Source organism: Hylobates moloch, unplaced genomic scaffold (assembly GCF_009828535.3).
Source record: "Hylobates moloch isolate HMO894 unplaced genomic scaffold, HMol_V3 SCAFFOLD_15, whole genome shotgun sequence".
NCBI classification, from domain to species: domain Eukaryota; kingdom Metazoa; phylum Chordata; class Mammalia; order Primates; family Hylobatidae; genus Hylobates; species Hylobates moloch.
Genome location: NW_026652290.1, coordinates 63,878,261 through 63,894,426, shown reverse-complemented (window position 1 = coordinate 63,894,426; position 16,166 = coordinate 63,878,261). Strand labels below are relative to the sequence as shown.

Sequence of the window (16,166 nt, the reverse complement as noted above, 5' to 3'; positions counted from 1 at the left end):
TACCAGGAGATGGGGGTGGGGGGAATTGGGAGTTATTGGTCACAGCATACAATATTTTGGAATAAAGTTCAACACATCTATTGTAGAACATGGAGGCTATAGTTAATAAGAATGCAGTGCCTGTAGTCCCAGCTATTAGGAAGGCTGAGGCAGGAGGATCACTTGAGCCCAGGAGTTCAAGGCTGCAGTGACCCCTGGTCACACCACTGCACTCCAGCCTGGCTGCAGAGTGAGACCCTGACTCCAAAAACAAACAACAATGTGTACTTGAAAATTGCTAAGAGAGATTTTAAGTGTTTTCACAAGTATGTGAGGTAATGCATATGTTAATCAGCTTGATTTAGCCATTTCACTATACATATTTTGAACAGTATGTTGTACGCCATAAATATATACAATTTTTGTCAATTTTAAAAATAGATTTTTAAAAACTACTGGAGCATGCATTTCCCTTGCCCTGCCTCTCCTTCTGTTGAGGTAGGAGTGAGAATTCTGCAGCCATTTCAGACACTGAGAGACAAGTTGTCTGTCAAGTTTGACAAAGCAGCTGTGTCGGCCGTGGACCACTCACCTCTGTAATTTGAGAAATAAACTTTCATTGTGTTTAAGCCACTGTGTTTTGGGTCTTTTTATTAAAACAACTTAGACTGTACTGAAACTAATAGAGGAATAGATGAACTTCCGAACACAAAATGGTTAGACTTGGTGAAAAGGGGGAATTGGATGAAAGCCTTAGGGCCGGGCGCGGTGGCTCACGCTTGTAATCCCAGCACTTTGGGAGGCCGAGGCGGGCGGATCATGAGGTCAGGAGATCAAGACCACGGTGAAACCTCGTCTCTACTAAAAATACAGAAAAATTTAGCCGGGTGTGGTGGCGGGCGCCTGTAGTCCCAGCTACTCGGAGAGGCTGAGGCAGGAGAATAGCGTGAACCCGGGAGGCAGAGCTTGCAGTGAGCGGAGATCGCGCCACTGCACTCCAGCCTGGGTGACAGAGCGAGACTCCGTCTCAAAAAAAAAAAAAAAAAAAAGAAAGCCTTAGATGAAATTGCCCATTCTGCATAAAGGGCCTCAAGGAGGAACATCTGTACAATGGGTAAGAAAGATTTTTTCCTTGGCCAAAAGTCATTGAACCTAATGAGTTGGCCATTTGGCCTTGGACAAGTCACTTAAACTTTCTCTGTATTTGAGACTTAAATTGGAAAAAATTGAAGAAGTTGGCCTCTCAAGGATCCTTTCTAGCTATCATTTCTTAAATGTGTGTTTTCCTAGAAAAGGGAATAATGAGAAAGCTTGAGACAGTAAGTATCCAAATTGATCCTGAGATGCTTACTAGTAAGTGGATCAACAACAGGAGTAGAGCAGATGTTATGGAGTGGGTCCAGTACAGTTTTATTATCTTCAATCTCTGTTTACAAACTAGCATTTGTTTGTTGAAACAGGGTCTTGCTCTGTCACTCAGGCTAGATTGCAGTGGCGTAATTGCAGCTCACTGCAGCCCCAACCTCCCAGGCTCTAATGATTCTCCTGCTTCAGCCTCCCGAGTAACCGGGACTACAGGCACATGCCACCACACCTGGTTAATTTTTGTATTTTCTGTAGCGACAGGGTTTCACCACGTTGTCCAGGCTAGCAAACTGGTTAACTGACTTAGTGTCTTTTTGTTGAACCTTGCTAAAAGCAAGGTAGCCAACACAAACTCACATTCTGGCCTTTTCTAGATGCTTTCCTCGGAGCTATATATGGGCTTGATCTGTCTTCCGAGTTAATATGGGTGACATTTTTCCCCAATACATTTGGGAACAGTCACTAGCCTTCTGGCCTGCAATATGTTTCCACCTGCTAACCAATGCCATATATATCTTAGATCTTTGTTATGGTAGGTAGCACACCACTTTCAGGGACCAACTTTCTCTTCTAGGGAACACACTAAGCCACTGTAACAAAGAGACTAAAAAATACAGTAGTTAAGATAAACATTTTTCTCTCATGTAACAGACCAGAGTACTCTGCTTCAGAAGGTAATTCAGGGCCCAGATTCCTTCTATATTGTGCTCTACAGTCCCTTATGTGTTATTCTTTGTCGTTTATGAGATGGAGTCTCTCTCTGTGGCCCAGGCTGGAGTGCAGTGGCACCATCTCGGTTCACTGCAACTCTGCCTCTTGGGTTCAAGTGATTTTCCGCCATCAGCCTCGGAGTAGCTGGTATTACAGGCGCCCGCCACCACACCTGGCTAATATTTGTATTTTTAGTAGACATGAGGTTTCACCAGGCTGGTCTCGAACTCCTAACCTCAAGTGATCCTCCTGCCTCAGCCTCCCAAAATTCTGGGATTACAGCATGAGCTAACTATGCCCAGCCCCTTATGCATTATTCTTGTTTTCATGGTTGTAAAGTACCACCATCACAACTAAGTACCAGCCTATATGAAAGAAGAAAGAGGGGAAGTAGAGGGCAAGCAGTTTCTCTTTAAGAATTTACCTGGCTGGGGCTGGATATGGTGGCTCACACCTGTAATCCCAGCACTTTGGGAGGCCGAGGTGGGCAGATCACCTGAGGTCAAGAGTTCAAGACCAGCCTGGCTAACATGGTGAAAACCCATTTCTACTAAAAATACAAAAATTAGCTGGGCGTGGTGGCGTACACCTGTAATCCCAGCTACTCGGGAGGCTGAGGCAGGAGAATCGCTTGAACCAGGGAGGCGGAGGTTGCAGTGAGCCAAGATCACGCCATTGCACTCCAGCCTGGGTGACAAGACCAAAAGTCCGTCCCGAAAAAAAAAAAAAATTTACCTGGCTGGGTGTGGTGGCTCACGCCTGTAATCCCAGCACTTTGGGAGGCCGAGGCAGGCAGATCACCTGAGGTCAGGAGTTCAAGACCAACATGGTGAAACCCCATCTCTACTAAAAATACAAAAAATTAGCTGGACATGGTGGCACGTGCCTGTAATCCCAGCTACTTAGGAGGCTGTGGTAGAAGAATCGCTTGAAGGGAGGTGGAGGTTGCAGTGAGCCCAGATGGTGCCACTGCACTCCAGCCTGGGCAACAGAGCGAGATTCCGTCTCAAAAAAATAAAAAAAGAATTTACCTAACCTAACATCTTATGATGCAACACTTGCCTAACTTTATTTTTATTTTTATTTTTTGACAGGGTCTCACTCTGTTGCCCAGCTTGGAGTGCAGTGGTGCAAACATAGCTCATTGGGGCCACCACGCCCAGCTAATTAAAAAAAAAAAAACAACTATTTTTTTTTTTTTTATATATAGAGACAGGGTCTCACTTTGTTGTTCAGGCTGTGCTCAAGCAATCCTCTCGTCTTGGTCTCCCTAAATGCTGGGATTATGGGATTACAGGTGTGAGCCACCGCACCCAGCCACTTTAATGTCTTTGTGGAACAAAAATCGTAAAAGATCTGCAGAAAGTCACAGGATGATACAATTGGTAAAAACTCCTGACATTCTGAACGGTGAACCACTTAATCTCTACTTAATCATCAGATCTCATAGTAATTATTCATTTGGGTAAGGCTTTACTTTTTCTATTCTTTCTAATCCTAACATTTAATTTTGGTTCTCAGAATAGACCAAGTGGAAATTAGATAGAAATGTTGACATGTAGCAGTTACCCTACAATATTGAGCCGTTTGCATTTTACTAGATGCCCAATAGTAGTATTCCTCACAATAACACACACACACACACACACACACACACCCTATTAATGTATGAAAACCGAATTTGTAATCCAGAGCTATTAAATTTTTAAAGAGCTACCTCCTGGTAAAGACACTTCAGGTCCTTACCTAAAGACCTTGGTCTAAAAGATACTTTCGGTGTCCCTCATCATGAGATCTTCCCGTTCTACCTAAGCGGTGTACCAAATGATCTGCACCAAGAACAATTTCATCCATTCTTTAATCACGGTTCTTTTATCTCCTACATATCCCCCTTTCTTCTGGAGTCAGGGTTGGTCACCTAAGATCAGGCTCCTAGGATCTGGTTGCTAAGAGACAAGACGCTGGGAGGGTGGGGACGCTGCACTGCGACAAGCCTGGGAGTGTATGCCAGACGAGGAAGGAGAAGGAGCAGGCAAGGCAAGGCGACAGTCAGCCGCCGCCGCCGGTCCGGCTCCCTCCCGCCCGGCAGGGGCTCGGCGCTCATTGGCTCCGCCGCTGCGGCGCTGGCCCGCGATTGGCCGGGCGGCGTCGGCTCGGCGGCTCCCCCACGTCTCGGCGCTAGTCTCCGTAGCCGCCTGCAAGCGGGCGGGGGTGGGGTGTGAGGCGCAGCGGACGGGGTTGCGGGCTCGGTAGCAGTAGCTTCAGGGCGCGGGCGGTGGTGGCCACTGCAGGTAACAGAGGCGCTGCGAGGGCAGCCGCGGCCCTGTGGAGGTGAGCGAGACGCCGAGGGGGCTCGGGTGCCCACCGCGGGGCGGGAAGTGCGGCATGGGGCGGTACCGCCCACAGGCCAGCCGGCTCCAGCCGCGGCTTCCCACCCTCGGCGGCCGGGCGGGGTCCCACTCGCCCAAACGCCCCCGAACGCCCCAGTGCACAGCCCTCGGGCGGCCGCGCCTCGAGCAGCCAGCTGGCCCGCGTCCCGTCACCCGCCCGGTCCATGTCTCTGCAGACCGGCCCGGCCGCGCCCTGGGCCTCTGCTCCGCCTCGCCCCGCGGCCCGGCGCCTTTGTCCGCTCTGCGCCCCTGGAGTTTCTGTGCCTCCACGGGCGGGAGCGGGGCGCGAAGGTCTGGGGGTGCCCCGAGGACGCGCCGCGTAGTGAGCCTGCGGGCCCAAGGTTTGACGGGCTTTGACCTCATCCCGGGTCTGGGATGTGATTTTACTTTCTCCTCCAGCTGCCTCCGATTTCCTGTGAGTGCCGAAGTCAGGAAGCCTGGGTACAAGGCTTCTTCGCGGTCCAGGATGACTCGGTGTTACCGCCGCCCTCTGTTAGGCCAGAGGCCTTTGACCTGCCTGCCTGCCTGCCCCACGGGGCCCCCTCTCTTCCCATCTTTCCACTGCCTAAGGAAAAACGTCTCTGCCTCCAAGAGCTTTTTTTTCTATTTGAAATAAGAAAAAAAAATATCAGATTGCTGTTGTAGACCTCTATCCAGTGTGGAAGTGACTTAGACTAGTCTTATTAATACATATGTATTAAATACACAAACCAAGAGAAGGGTGTCGGGGAGGCGAGGGGAAGTACGTTCTTAAAAAATGAAGTCTGTTAAACATATTGGATTTTTATTTTTGGTAAATAACGTATTTTACCTTAAATATTGTCAAGATTTTGATATTTTATGAATGGGAGTGGGTTTCATAGTAATTTGAACTTGGAGCTTTATTGTCACCGTTTTTGATAAATTTATGCTTTCCAGAATGAGGTGCACTATGACAGCCATTTCGAGATAATTTATGTTTTATTAAGGATTATCCATCAATGCTATGCCTTTTATACTTAAATTCAGACTGATTTCTTGGATATTCATTTAACCAGAATTAATGCTGGGGAGTCTTCCCTTGCCCAGTACAGTTGTATAAAGAGAAGGTCAACAGAAAAACTTTTTTTCACATTTGGATGATTTAAAGTACTCTTAAACATGTATAGCATAAATTAGTATCACATTTGAAATATAAGCTTTTAAGTGTTTGACGTAGGTAATATTTTTGAAATTTTAAATGAATCTTTTTGGAAGTGAAGAGAAATGAGCTCTCAGGGAAGATCCTTGCCGTGAATTCCATTTTAGATTGTTTTCTACCAAGGCCCAAACAAATTATAATAAAACGCCCTGGCCGGGTGCGGTGGCTCACGCCTGTAATCCCACCACTTTGGGAGGCTGAGACTGGCAGATCACGAGGTCAGGAGATCGAGACTATCCTGGCTAACATGGTGAAACCCTGTCTGTACTAAAAATACACAAACCAAGAGAAGGGGGTCGGGGAGGCGGGGGGAAGTATTAGCTGGGCGTGGTGGTGCGTGCCTGTAGTCCCAGCTGCTCGGGAGGCTGAGGCAGAAGAATCGCTTGAACCTGGGAGGCAGAGGTTGCAGTGAGCCGAGATCGCGCCACTGCACTCTGGCCTGATGAGAGAGGGAGCGCCACTCCGTCTGAACAACAACAAGAACAACAACGCACTATGTGCTCTAACATGCCTCCCAAATTGTGTGGTATGAAAAGTGATGCAAGTACTAGGCAAACAAGTAGAGATAGGTGCTTTGTTCTCTAGAGAGAAACCAAGTCTTTCAAGGATTCAAAACTAAATTGATTAATCCAGCAGGACATGATCCCCATCCATCTTTGCACATCCCCATCTATATTTAAATGTTTAAATGAGTTGTGGACCTGCAGTTTGGAGTGAGTTCCAAAGGATGCATTAAATGTCTCTTAAGGTTTTGTGACCTTGTCATTAATTCAGTAAACATTTTGGCAGTATCTGCCTTGCTGGTCACACTTTTGGGGAATCAAAGATAGAAGGCCAGGCCCATCAAAGAAATCATAATCCAGCGAGTTAAAGAGAGAAATAAACAGAAATTTCTCAGGGCCCTTCCAAGGTTCTTCCAAGACTTTTTTCAAGCCTTCTTTCCCCATGTTTTCATCAAACTCAGCCTGGGACATGCAAAAGGGCATTACTTTTCAGATTCACTCACTTTTTCATCTGACTTTGAGATGACCAACTCTTTAAAAAACAATGAAGTTCTGTAAAATTTGTTTTCAACTGGGCACAAGGCAGTGCTTTACAGTTATTAAACTAATTCTTGGAAATTTTTGTGCCAATAATGGCCAAGGTAGAGAGGAGAAAAATAATAGTAATAAATTATTTATTTTATGAGCACCTTTTGTATGCCAGACAGTGTGCGGGTGCTTTATACATAATATTATTTAATCCTCACAGTAACTCCAAAGGTTAGGTATTATTTTCCTTACAGTATAGCTGAGACCATTGGAGCCATAGGTTGCACTGCTAGAAGTGGTAAAGCTGGGTAAGAATCTGTAGCTGACTCTTTCTACTCATTTTGTTGGTGGCATACTTCATTGGAATGTTATTGTCTCTCCTTTTATCTGTCACATTAATCTTTTTGAATCTGTTTAATCTGAGGATCTCTGGAGTGGTAGTGCTGCTACACACATTATGTAGTCCTCTTTGCCAGGTAGCACTTTCCATATATCCTCAGAAGTATGTAAGCTAGCTACTATTATTATCTTTGTTTTACAGATGAGGAAATTGAGGCACAGGGATTAACTAATCTGAACCAGATAATGCCATAAGTAGTAGAACTGGGATGCAAACTTGGGCAGTCTGACTCCAGAGTCTGCACACTTAACCACTCCATTATTCTGGCCTTCAACAAGGTACATCTTTTGTTGGTAGGAAGCTGTGATTTTAGTGTGCTAATGTTTTTCTGTTTTTATTTCCTTTTAATGTTCATTCAAATACATGTAGGGTAACTTTATGTTGTCTACCAGCTGATGTCCTCTACCAGTGTCTTATGTAAACAATGACATAGTACTAATTAAATTAACATTTATTGAGAGTGTACCACATTCGCAACCCCTGTGCTGTGTTTTAAATATTTCACATGACCCTCAGCACAATCTAAATACTATTATTTATGCAGCATCTCATTTGTGAGAGACTTTTATCATCTTCACAGTGCTTTCACAAAATAATCCCTTTATTTCTTTCCACGCTGTCAGTCAGAGGTATTACCATCACATACTTTTGTTGCTGCATTTCAGCAAGGTTCGATAACTTGCCTTGGCTAGCAGGTGGTGGAGCCAAAACTCAAATCGGAGCCTCGGACTCCTGTGTATGCTGCCTTTTCCATTGTACTGATCTGTCAGTGAATCTCTGCTTTGTACTCTTGTCCTAAAATAGATCATTTTTGTCCATAGGAACAGTTTATATTTGGAGATTGTATTCCCAACCCAGAATCCAGTGTCAGCTGAATCATAGATATAACTAGTCAAAACTTTTGTCATTATTTTCATCTGTAAATTAATGTTTCAACTTTAGATGCAGTGCCTGGCACATAGTGATGGCTCAGTAAATGTTTGAATAAAGTAAGAAGTATCTTGTACACATTGATGTAAAAGAGTTCCTCAAATGTTTTATGTTTGAATGCATAGTTTCTTTTTCTATTTGATATCGTAAGCCTCTCCCCACACCTCACAAACAGAAGCTTTCAAAATTACTTAATTGAATAATTACTAACTTCAAAATATATTAGTCTCTGTCCCTACTGACCCTAAACCATTATTTCCAATCTGCTGTCTTAGCCCGTACTATACCTCTTGTGTGGAATGGAAAGAGCATGGATTTGAGAATCATTTTTACTTGGGTTTGAATCCTTGCTCTGCCTCTTCTTAGCTCTGTGATCTTGTAAAAATTACTTAACATCTCTGAACCTCATCTTGTAAAATTGGGGACTGTCTCTAAAGAAAAAAAGATAAAAAATATTTTATGCTTTTTATCATATATTTATTCATCTCTTCATCTTTTTATACATCCATTTATCAATGCATAATATTCAAATCCTTTTTTGTGAAGAGATTTAGGCTGTACTATGTTTATTTTAGGTCAGTTTTATTTTTCCTTTACATGGTAGCAGATAATTCTTAGGAATGAATTATAACTGATCTGTAATGTTCTGAAAACATTTGGATTTCAGATTTAAGTGAAGCTTTTTGTCTTCCCTATCCCTAGTTCCAAAAGATGAGTCGTGGATATTCAGAAAACAACAATTTCCTGAACAATAATAACCAAATGGTATTGGACATGATCCTTTATCCATTAATTGGAATCCCTCAGACTATCAACTGGGAAACTATAGCAAGGCTCGTGCCTGGATTAACACCGAAAGAGGTAAATAACAGTCCCCCCAGAATATCTCCTGAAAATGTTCAGAAAAGGTCATCAATTTAAAGAAACACCGAGAGAGAGAAAAATATTTGAGTTTTACATATTCAAATGCATGTATTAACACTGAATAGACATCTATATAATTTGACTAGATGCAAATTACATAAATTTTATGTGTATTATATATTTTATATTATATATAAATATAGATAATATATATAATATATATATATTTTTTATATATATTTGTTGTTGTTTTTGTTTTTTTGAGGCAGGATCTCTCACTCTGTCATCCCAGGCTGGAGTACAGTGGTGCCATCATGGCTCACTGCAGCCTTAACCTTCGAAGCTTAAGTGATCTTCCCACCTCAGCATCTCACAGTCTCTCTCAGAGTCTCACTATGGTGAGACTGGTCTTGAACTCCTGGCCTCAAGCGATCTTTCTGCCACTGCCTCCCAAAGTGCTGAGATTACAGGCATGATCCACCATACCCAGCCTGTTCTTCCTTGTTTTACAAGAGCATAAATATATATGCCTTTGAGTTAAAGCACATTAAAACTCTACCCTGAATTTTAAAATATAAAAATAGAAGTTAGAGGCTTTTGCATAGTGAAATGTGTACACATATTCTAGATGTTACTCTACAGGTTACTATTCGCTTACAAAAAGTAATTGTTGAAAAATATCTTCAAATAGAAGGCAAGAAAATATCTTCTCAATTTTTTATTTAAAAAATTCCCAAACCACTGGGCACAGTGGCTCACGCCTGTAATCCCAGCACTTTGGGAAGCCGAGGCAGGCAGATCACGAGGTCAGGAGTTCAAGACCAGCCTGACCAACATAGTGAAACCCCGTTTAGTAAAAATCCAAAAAGTTTGTCGGGCGTGGTAGCAGGCACCTGCAATCCCAGCTACTCAGGAGGCTGAGGCAGGAGAATCACTTGAACCTGGGAGGCGGAGGTTGCAGTGTGCCAAGATCACACCACTGCACTCCAGCCTGGGTGACAATGTGAGACTCCATCTCAAAAAAAAAAAAAAAAAAAATTCCCAAACCTCTATTTCTTTCATTTTATATTATGACAGTGTGCAAAAAGGTTTGATGAATTGAAGAGCAGTGGAAGCTCACCTGTTGACAACCAGTATAATTCCCTAATGGCTGCTGGAGAGAGTCCTGTTGAGACTTTAGCCACATATATCAAATCTTCACTTCTTGACATACATGGAGAATTTCAGGAGACTCCAGTTGGACATGATGCAGTTTCCAAAACAGGTAAGGTTTTAAACTAAAATGTAGTACTTGTCCTTATGATAATTCTGCAGAATATTATATATTCCAGTCAAATTTTCTTTCTTTGTTTAAAGGCTAATATAAACATTAATAGAGAAATGTATTCATATTTGTATCTTCCTGAATTTTGTTGTTTTTTCTTTTTGAGACAAGGTCTTGTTCTGTTGCCCAGGCTGGAGTACAGTGGCACCATCTCAGCTCACTGCAACCTCCATCTCCCAGGCTCAAGAGATCCTCCTGCCTCAGCCTCCTGAGTAGCTGGGACTAGAGACGTGCACCACCATGCTTGGCTAATTTTTGTATTTTTTGTAGAGACAAGGTTTTGCTGTGTTGCCCAGGCTGGTCTGGAACTCCTGAGCTCAGGCCATCCGTCTGCCTCAGCCTCCCAAAGTGCTGGGATTACAGACGTGAGCTACTGCACCTGGCCTCAATTTTTTAAATTATGTTTATCTTTGCTATTTTTTTTAAAAGTTTTAGGGACAGATGCAGTGGCTCACACCTGTAATCCCAGTACTTTAGGAGGCCAAGGTGGAAGGATCACTTGAGGCCAGGAGTTCAAGACCAACCTGGGCAACATAGCAAGACCCTGTCTGTACAAAAAAATAAAAAATACCTGTGTGTGATGGTGCACACCTGTGATCCTAGCTACTTGGAAGGCTGAGGTAAGAGGCTTGCTTACGCCCAGGAGGTCAAGGTTACAGTTAGCTTTGATCAAGCCACTGCACTTCAGCCTAGGTGTCTGAGCAAGCCACTGTCTGTAAAACAATTTAAACATTTAAAAAAATAAATTTTTAAATGTTAAAATATAGGTCAAATACAATCACCAAAAAACCCACTTTACTGTATCAAAATGTTCTACTCTAATCTACTGGCCCAGTTAATTTCATGTATTTTTTTTTAACTATGAATATTCTTTTACTTTATTTTAGAGGGATTTGCCCTGTGCCCTTTACTTAATATTCCTTTTTCCTGAGAGACTCTTGCTTGTCTCTCATGTTACTTTTTTTTTTTTTTTTTTACAGCTACTCTTTTTGTTTTTGGAGATGGAGGTTGCACTGTGTTGCTCAGGCTGGTCTTGAACTCCTGAGCTCAAGCAATCCTCCTGCCACAGCCTCCTGAGCAGCTGGAACTACACGTACATGCTACTGTGCTGAGCCTACAGCCACTCTATTATAGTCAACAAGAGCTTCAACTGACACAGTAGTGGGGTAAAAGATGTTTTCTGCAATTACATTGGAAATAATAACTGGTTTTAGAAATCCTCTGAGTGTAGCGAGTTATTTTAATCTCAGCAGCGGTAGAGTATTGATGTAAAAATTTGCTTCAGAAAGAGAAAACTATGCTGTTGGCATTTGAACATTTGATCCCTGTTTGTACACACCACATTAGTATTTTTTGAAATCCTTATTCTAACATTAGCGATTTGTGATTCATTTTTTGTACTGTTTCTTCCATAGATCTTTAGAAATACTAAAGGAAAATGCCACTCTGATAAGTACCATCTTTTAGCCTTGGAAACCATGCATTTACAGTATTACCATTCAATAAATAAAAACCCATTCTCAGCTAGAAACACTAACCCCACCTTTTTTTTTTTTTTGTATGTGTTTGTTTCTGTACTTAAGGAAGACATAGTATAGCTTCCACAAGGAATTGTTCTTCAGAAAGTGAAAATTGTACTACTCATAATGGTGGAGAAATGACTGAAGAATCTGAAGGGTAGGCGGCTGGTTGTTTGCTAGATAAGATTTAATATTAATATCAACTTCATAAAATATATGATTGGTGGTTACCATAAGGTAGGAATTTCATATTGCGTAATTGCTGAAACTACTGGAATCAGCTTAGTTCATGTGTTGAACTGACCTAAACATTACTTATTCATGTTATTATTTATAAATTGGATACAGTTTTCTATTTAAAGATTTTTATTTTTATATTTATAAATATTAGAAGTAATATCTCTTAACACAAAACTTTTAAAAGTAAATTTTAATACCCAAGGAAAAAAACTCTATGCCATTAATTCTCCAACTTTACTAAAGAAATTGGATGGGCCGGGCACGGTGGCTCACGCCTGTAATCCCAGCACTTTGGGAGGCCGAGGCGGGCGGATCACGAGGTCAGGAGATCGAGACCATCCTGGCTAACACAGTGAAACCCCGTCTCTACTAAAAGTACAAAAAATTAGCCAGGCGAGATGGTGGGCGCCTGTAGTCCCAGCTACTCAGGAGGCTGAGGCAGGAGAATGGCGTGAACCCTGGGGGGCGGAGCCTGCAGTGAGCCGAGATCGCGCCACTGCACTCCAGCCTGGGCGACAGCGAGACTCTGTCTCAATAAAAAAATAAAAAAGAAATTGGATGGGTATTTTAGGACTATTTGAACATAATTACTCATTATAGAAAATTTTAAAATTAAAATGTCTTTCAGTGTATTGCAAGTTTTGATAGTTTTGTATTGTTTTGCCTATTTTTACAATAAACTGAATATTGTTAAGTGTTCACTTTGATGAGTTTTGAAAAATGGATATACCATATAACCATCACCCAAATCAAGACACAGAATATTTTTATTTCTGAAAGTTACTTTGTATACTTACTTTTCATGGATTTTTATGAAAATCTTACTTTTTATAGATTTTCAAGAACTGCTTGCTTTATATATAATTCATATATCATAAAATGAACCCTTTGAAAAAGCTCTGGAGGTTGATGATTGTGCTGATTGCACAACAGTGTGAATATACTTAATGCCACTGAACTTAAAAGTGGTTAAAGTGGTAAATTTTACTTTATGTATATTTAACCACAATTTTAAAAATTCACCCTTTTAAAGTGTGTAGTTGTTATTTTTAGTTTATTGACACAGTCTTGGAGGTTTTCTTTTGAGACAAAGTCTCACTCTGTCACCCAAGCTGGAGGGCAATGGCTCCATCTCGGCTCTCTGCAACTTCTGCCTCCTAGGCTCAGGCAATTCTCATGCCTCAGCCACCTGCGTAACTGGGACTACATGTGTGTGCCACTGTGCCCATTTTTGTATTTTTAGTAGAGATGGACTTTCGCCATGGTGGCCAGCCTGGTGTTGAACCCCTGGCCTCAAGTGATCCGCCTGCCTCAGCCTCCCAAAGTGCTGGGATTACAGGTGTGATCCACTGTGCCTGGCCGTATTCACACAGATTTTTAACTGATTGGTTGGTTTGTGTGACACAAAAATTTGCCAAAAATTTTTTACTGAAATAATCTTTTATACTGTAGTCTAAAAAACTATGGAAACTTTATGTTTCATTACATCAGTTATTACCTGTTTATATTTGACCATAAGTTCTTTGGAAGAGCAATTTTGTGAAAATTTGTTTAAATTCTTTTGACTTCGGTAGAGCATTGATTGTAATCCTTTTTCTGGTAGCCCAATTTTATTTAATTCTTTTTTTTATTTTAGAGACGTGGTCTCACTGTGTTGCCCAGTCTGGTCCTGAACTCCTGGGCTCAAGCAGTCCTCCCACTGCAGACTCCCAAGGTGCTGGGGTTATAGTTGTGAGCCACCGTGCCTGGCCCTTCAATAATGTACTTTTTTTGTATCAGAAATATGTGAATTAAACACACAATTCAATTAAATTCATGTTGTAGGACAGTGTGTCTCTCTCTATTCTCTTCCTTTTGTAATAACATGAAGACAGATGTAGATCACACTGATGTTTCTTTTTGAGGTGATACAATTTTTTGTTGTTGTTTTAGAGACAGAGTCTCACTCTGTTGCCCAGGATGGTGTGCAGTGATGTTACCACGACTCACTGGAGCTTGACCTCCCTGGGCTCAGGTGATCCTCCCACTTGAGCCTCCTGAGTAGCTGGGACCACGGGCATGCACCACCATGCTGGCTAATTTTTAAAATTTTTCTGTAGAGATAGGGTTTCACCAGGTTACCCAGGCTGGTCTGAAACTCCTGGGCTCAAGCAGTCCTTCTGCCTTGGCCTCCCAAAGTGCTGGGATTGCAGGCGTCAGCCCCCAGCCGACGTAATTTTCAAAGAAAGTAAATTCAAGGAGATTATAATTTTTGAAGCAGACTCTCTGATGTGTCATTTAAACTTCTGCTTAAATTATGTTTAAATATGGAAATAAGTACATTGTAGTCTTAGGAATTTTTTAACTACATTTATTAATTTATATTTGATATATTTTATGTATGTGAATGCCTAGAAGCAAACTTTTTTGCTGTTAAAAATAACAAAGCCATGCTAGTTTTTCATTTGATTCTTTAGTGAAGAATTATAGCTATTTTTCCTTTTTAAAAAAAATCTGAAAATTTTAGTATTTAATGATAATCTCTCTCCCACACCCATAACCATGTAAAAGTGCTGTTTTATGTTCCTCACAGGAATTAGAGTGTGTTGCTTAATTTTTCTTTGTGAAATGGTATTATTTTTATAAACTTTATTTATTTATTTGTTTATTTAGAGACAGAGTCTCGCTCTGTCGTCCAGTCTAGAGTGCAGTGGAGCCATCTCGGCTCACTGCAACCTCTGCCTCCGGAGTTCACACCATTCTCCTGCCTCAGCCTCCCAGGTATCTGGGACTGCAGGTGCGTGCCACCACGCCCAGCTAATTTTTTGTGTTTTTAGTAGAGACGGGGTTTCACCATGTTAGCCAGGATGGTCTCGATCTCCTGACCTTGTGATCCACCCACCTCGGCCTCCCAAAGTGCTGAGATTACAGGTGTGAACCACCACGTGTGGCCATAAACTTTATTTTTAATGTATAACTTGAAAAATAAATTTCAAGGCTGGGCACGGCGTCTCATGCCTGTAATCCCAGCACTTTGGGAGGCCAAGGCAGGCGGATCATGAGGTCAGAAGATCGAGACCATCCTGGCTAACACGGTGAAACCCCATCTCTACTAAAAATACAAAAAAAAAAAAAAAAAATTAGCTGGGCGCCATGGTGAGTGCCTGTAGTCCCAGCTACTCGGGAGGCTAAGGCAGGGGAATGGCATGAACCCGGGAGGCGAGATCGCGCCACTGCAGTCCAGCCTGGGCGACAGAGTGAGACTCTGTCTCAAAAAAAAAAAAAAAAGAAAAGAAAAATTTCAAACTGTGTAAATTATTAGTCCTGTAGTAACAATATTTTGTTTTATTACATCAGTAATTTGCTAAAATTAGTCATAATCTAAGATATGATCAGGCTAGCAAGACACTTGAAAAATGTCAAGACCCTATAAAACTGATTTGTGGTCAGAATTTTCAAAAACATCTTGTTCTCTTCCCTTCATTAAATGTCAGTATTCTTGGCTCCTTTTCTAAAACTCTAATAATTTCATTTTTGTGTAACATTTTTTATGAAGGCCAAACATGGTGATCCATGTGTGTGATGAAGCAAAAAACTTGAAAGAAGATTTTACTTGCCCGCGAGATCTTTTGATATCAGAAATGAAGTACTTTGCTGAATATTTATCTATGGATGCCCAGCGCTGGGAAGAGGTGGACATTTCAGTTCATTGTGACGTTCACATTTTCAACTGGTTGATAAAATATGTTAAAAGGAACACTAAGGAGAATAAAGATTGTGAGATGCCCACTTTAGGTAAAAAACAATCTGTTGCTTATTTTGTAGTGAAATTTGTGTGTCACCTGGTAGTTTCTTCAGGCCAAAAGTGAAATATGGAAAATGTTTGGACACCAGTGTTTATGCTCATATTAGTAACAGCCTTTTAGGAAACTGATAACCTCATCTTTTTTAGTAAATTATAGTAAATTTATGGCAAATGAACAGATCTCTAGATCAGCAGTTCCCAACATACGCTATATGGACCAGTGGGATACTAGGGACCCTTTTAGAGGGTCTACAAAGTCAAAACAGTTTGCATAATAATACCAAGATGTCACTTGACTTTCTCACTGTGTTGCTCAGATGGTACAAAAGCAATAGTGGGTAAAATTGTTGAAGCTTTAGACAAGGTCAAGGCAGGGGCACCAAACTGTACTAGCAGTACATAGTTACATAGTTAATAAGAAAAAAAAAAGAAAAGAAAGAAATCCAGT

At 41.6% G+C, this 16,166-nt stretch overlaps 1 protein-coding gene across 7 annotated transcripts in view; it reads left to right on the top strand.

Annotated features, from left to right (window-relative positions):
* The first annotated feature begins 4,235 nt into the window (after nt 1-4,235).
* The window catches only part of SANBR (SANT and BTB domain regulator of CSR), a 74,931-nt gene continuing 63,000 nt past the window's right edge, over nt 4,236-16,166 (top strand). For 3 of the 7 annotated variants that reach the window (XR_009210023.1, XR_004252236.2, XR_004252237.2), the window contains exons 1-6: nt 4,252-4,386; nt 7,198-7,334; nt 8,689-8,847; nt 9,928-10,114; nt 11,758-11,851; nt 15,470-15,708. Coding sequence is in view for 4 of the 7 variants with exons in the window: in XM_032177182.2 (XP_032033073.1) it covers nt 8,698-8,847; nt 9,928-10,114; nt 11,758-11,851; nt 15,470-15,708 (670 nt within the window). In the remaining 3 variants the exon portion in view is untranslated. Of the gene's footprint in view, nt 4,387-7,197; nt 7,335-8,688; nt 8,848-9,927; nt 10,115-11,757; nt 11,852-15,469; nt 15,709-16,166 lie in introns of those variants that run through there. The other 4 variants (XM_032177182.2, XM_032177179.2, XM_032177180.2 and 1 more) reach the window with 3 other exon arrangements.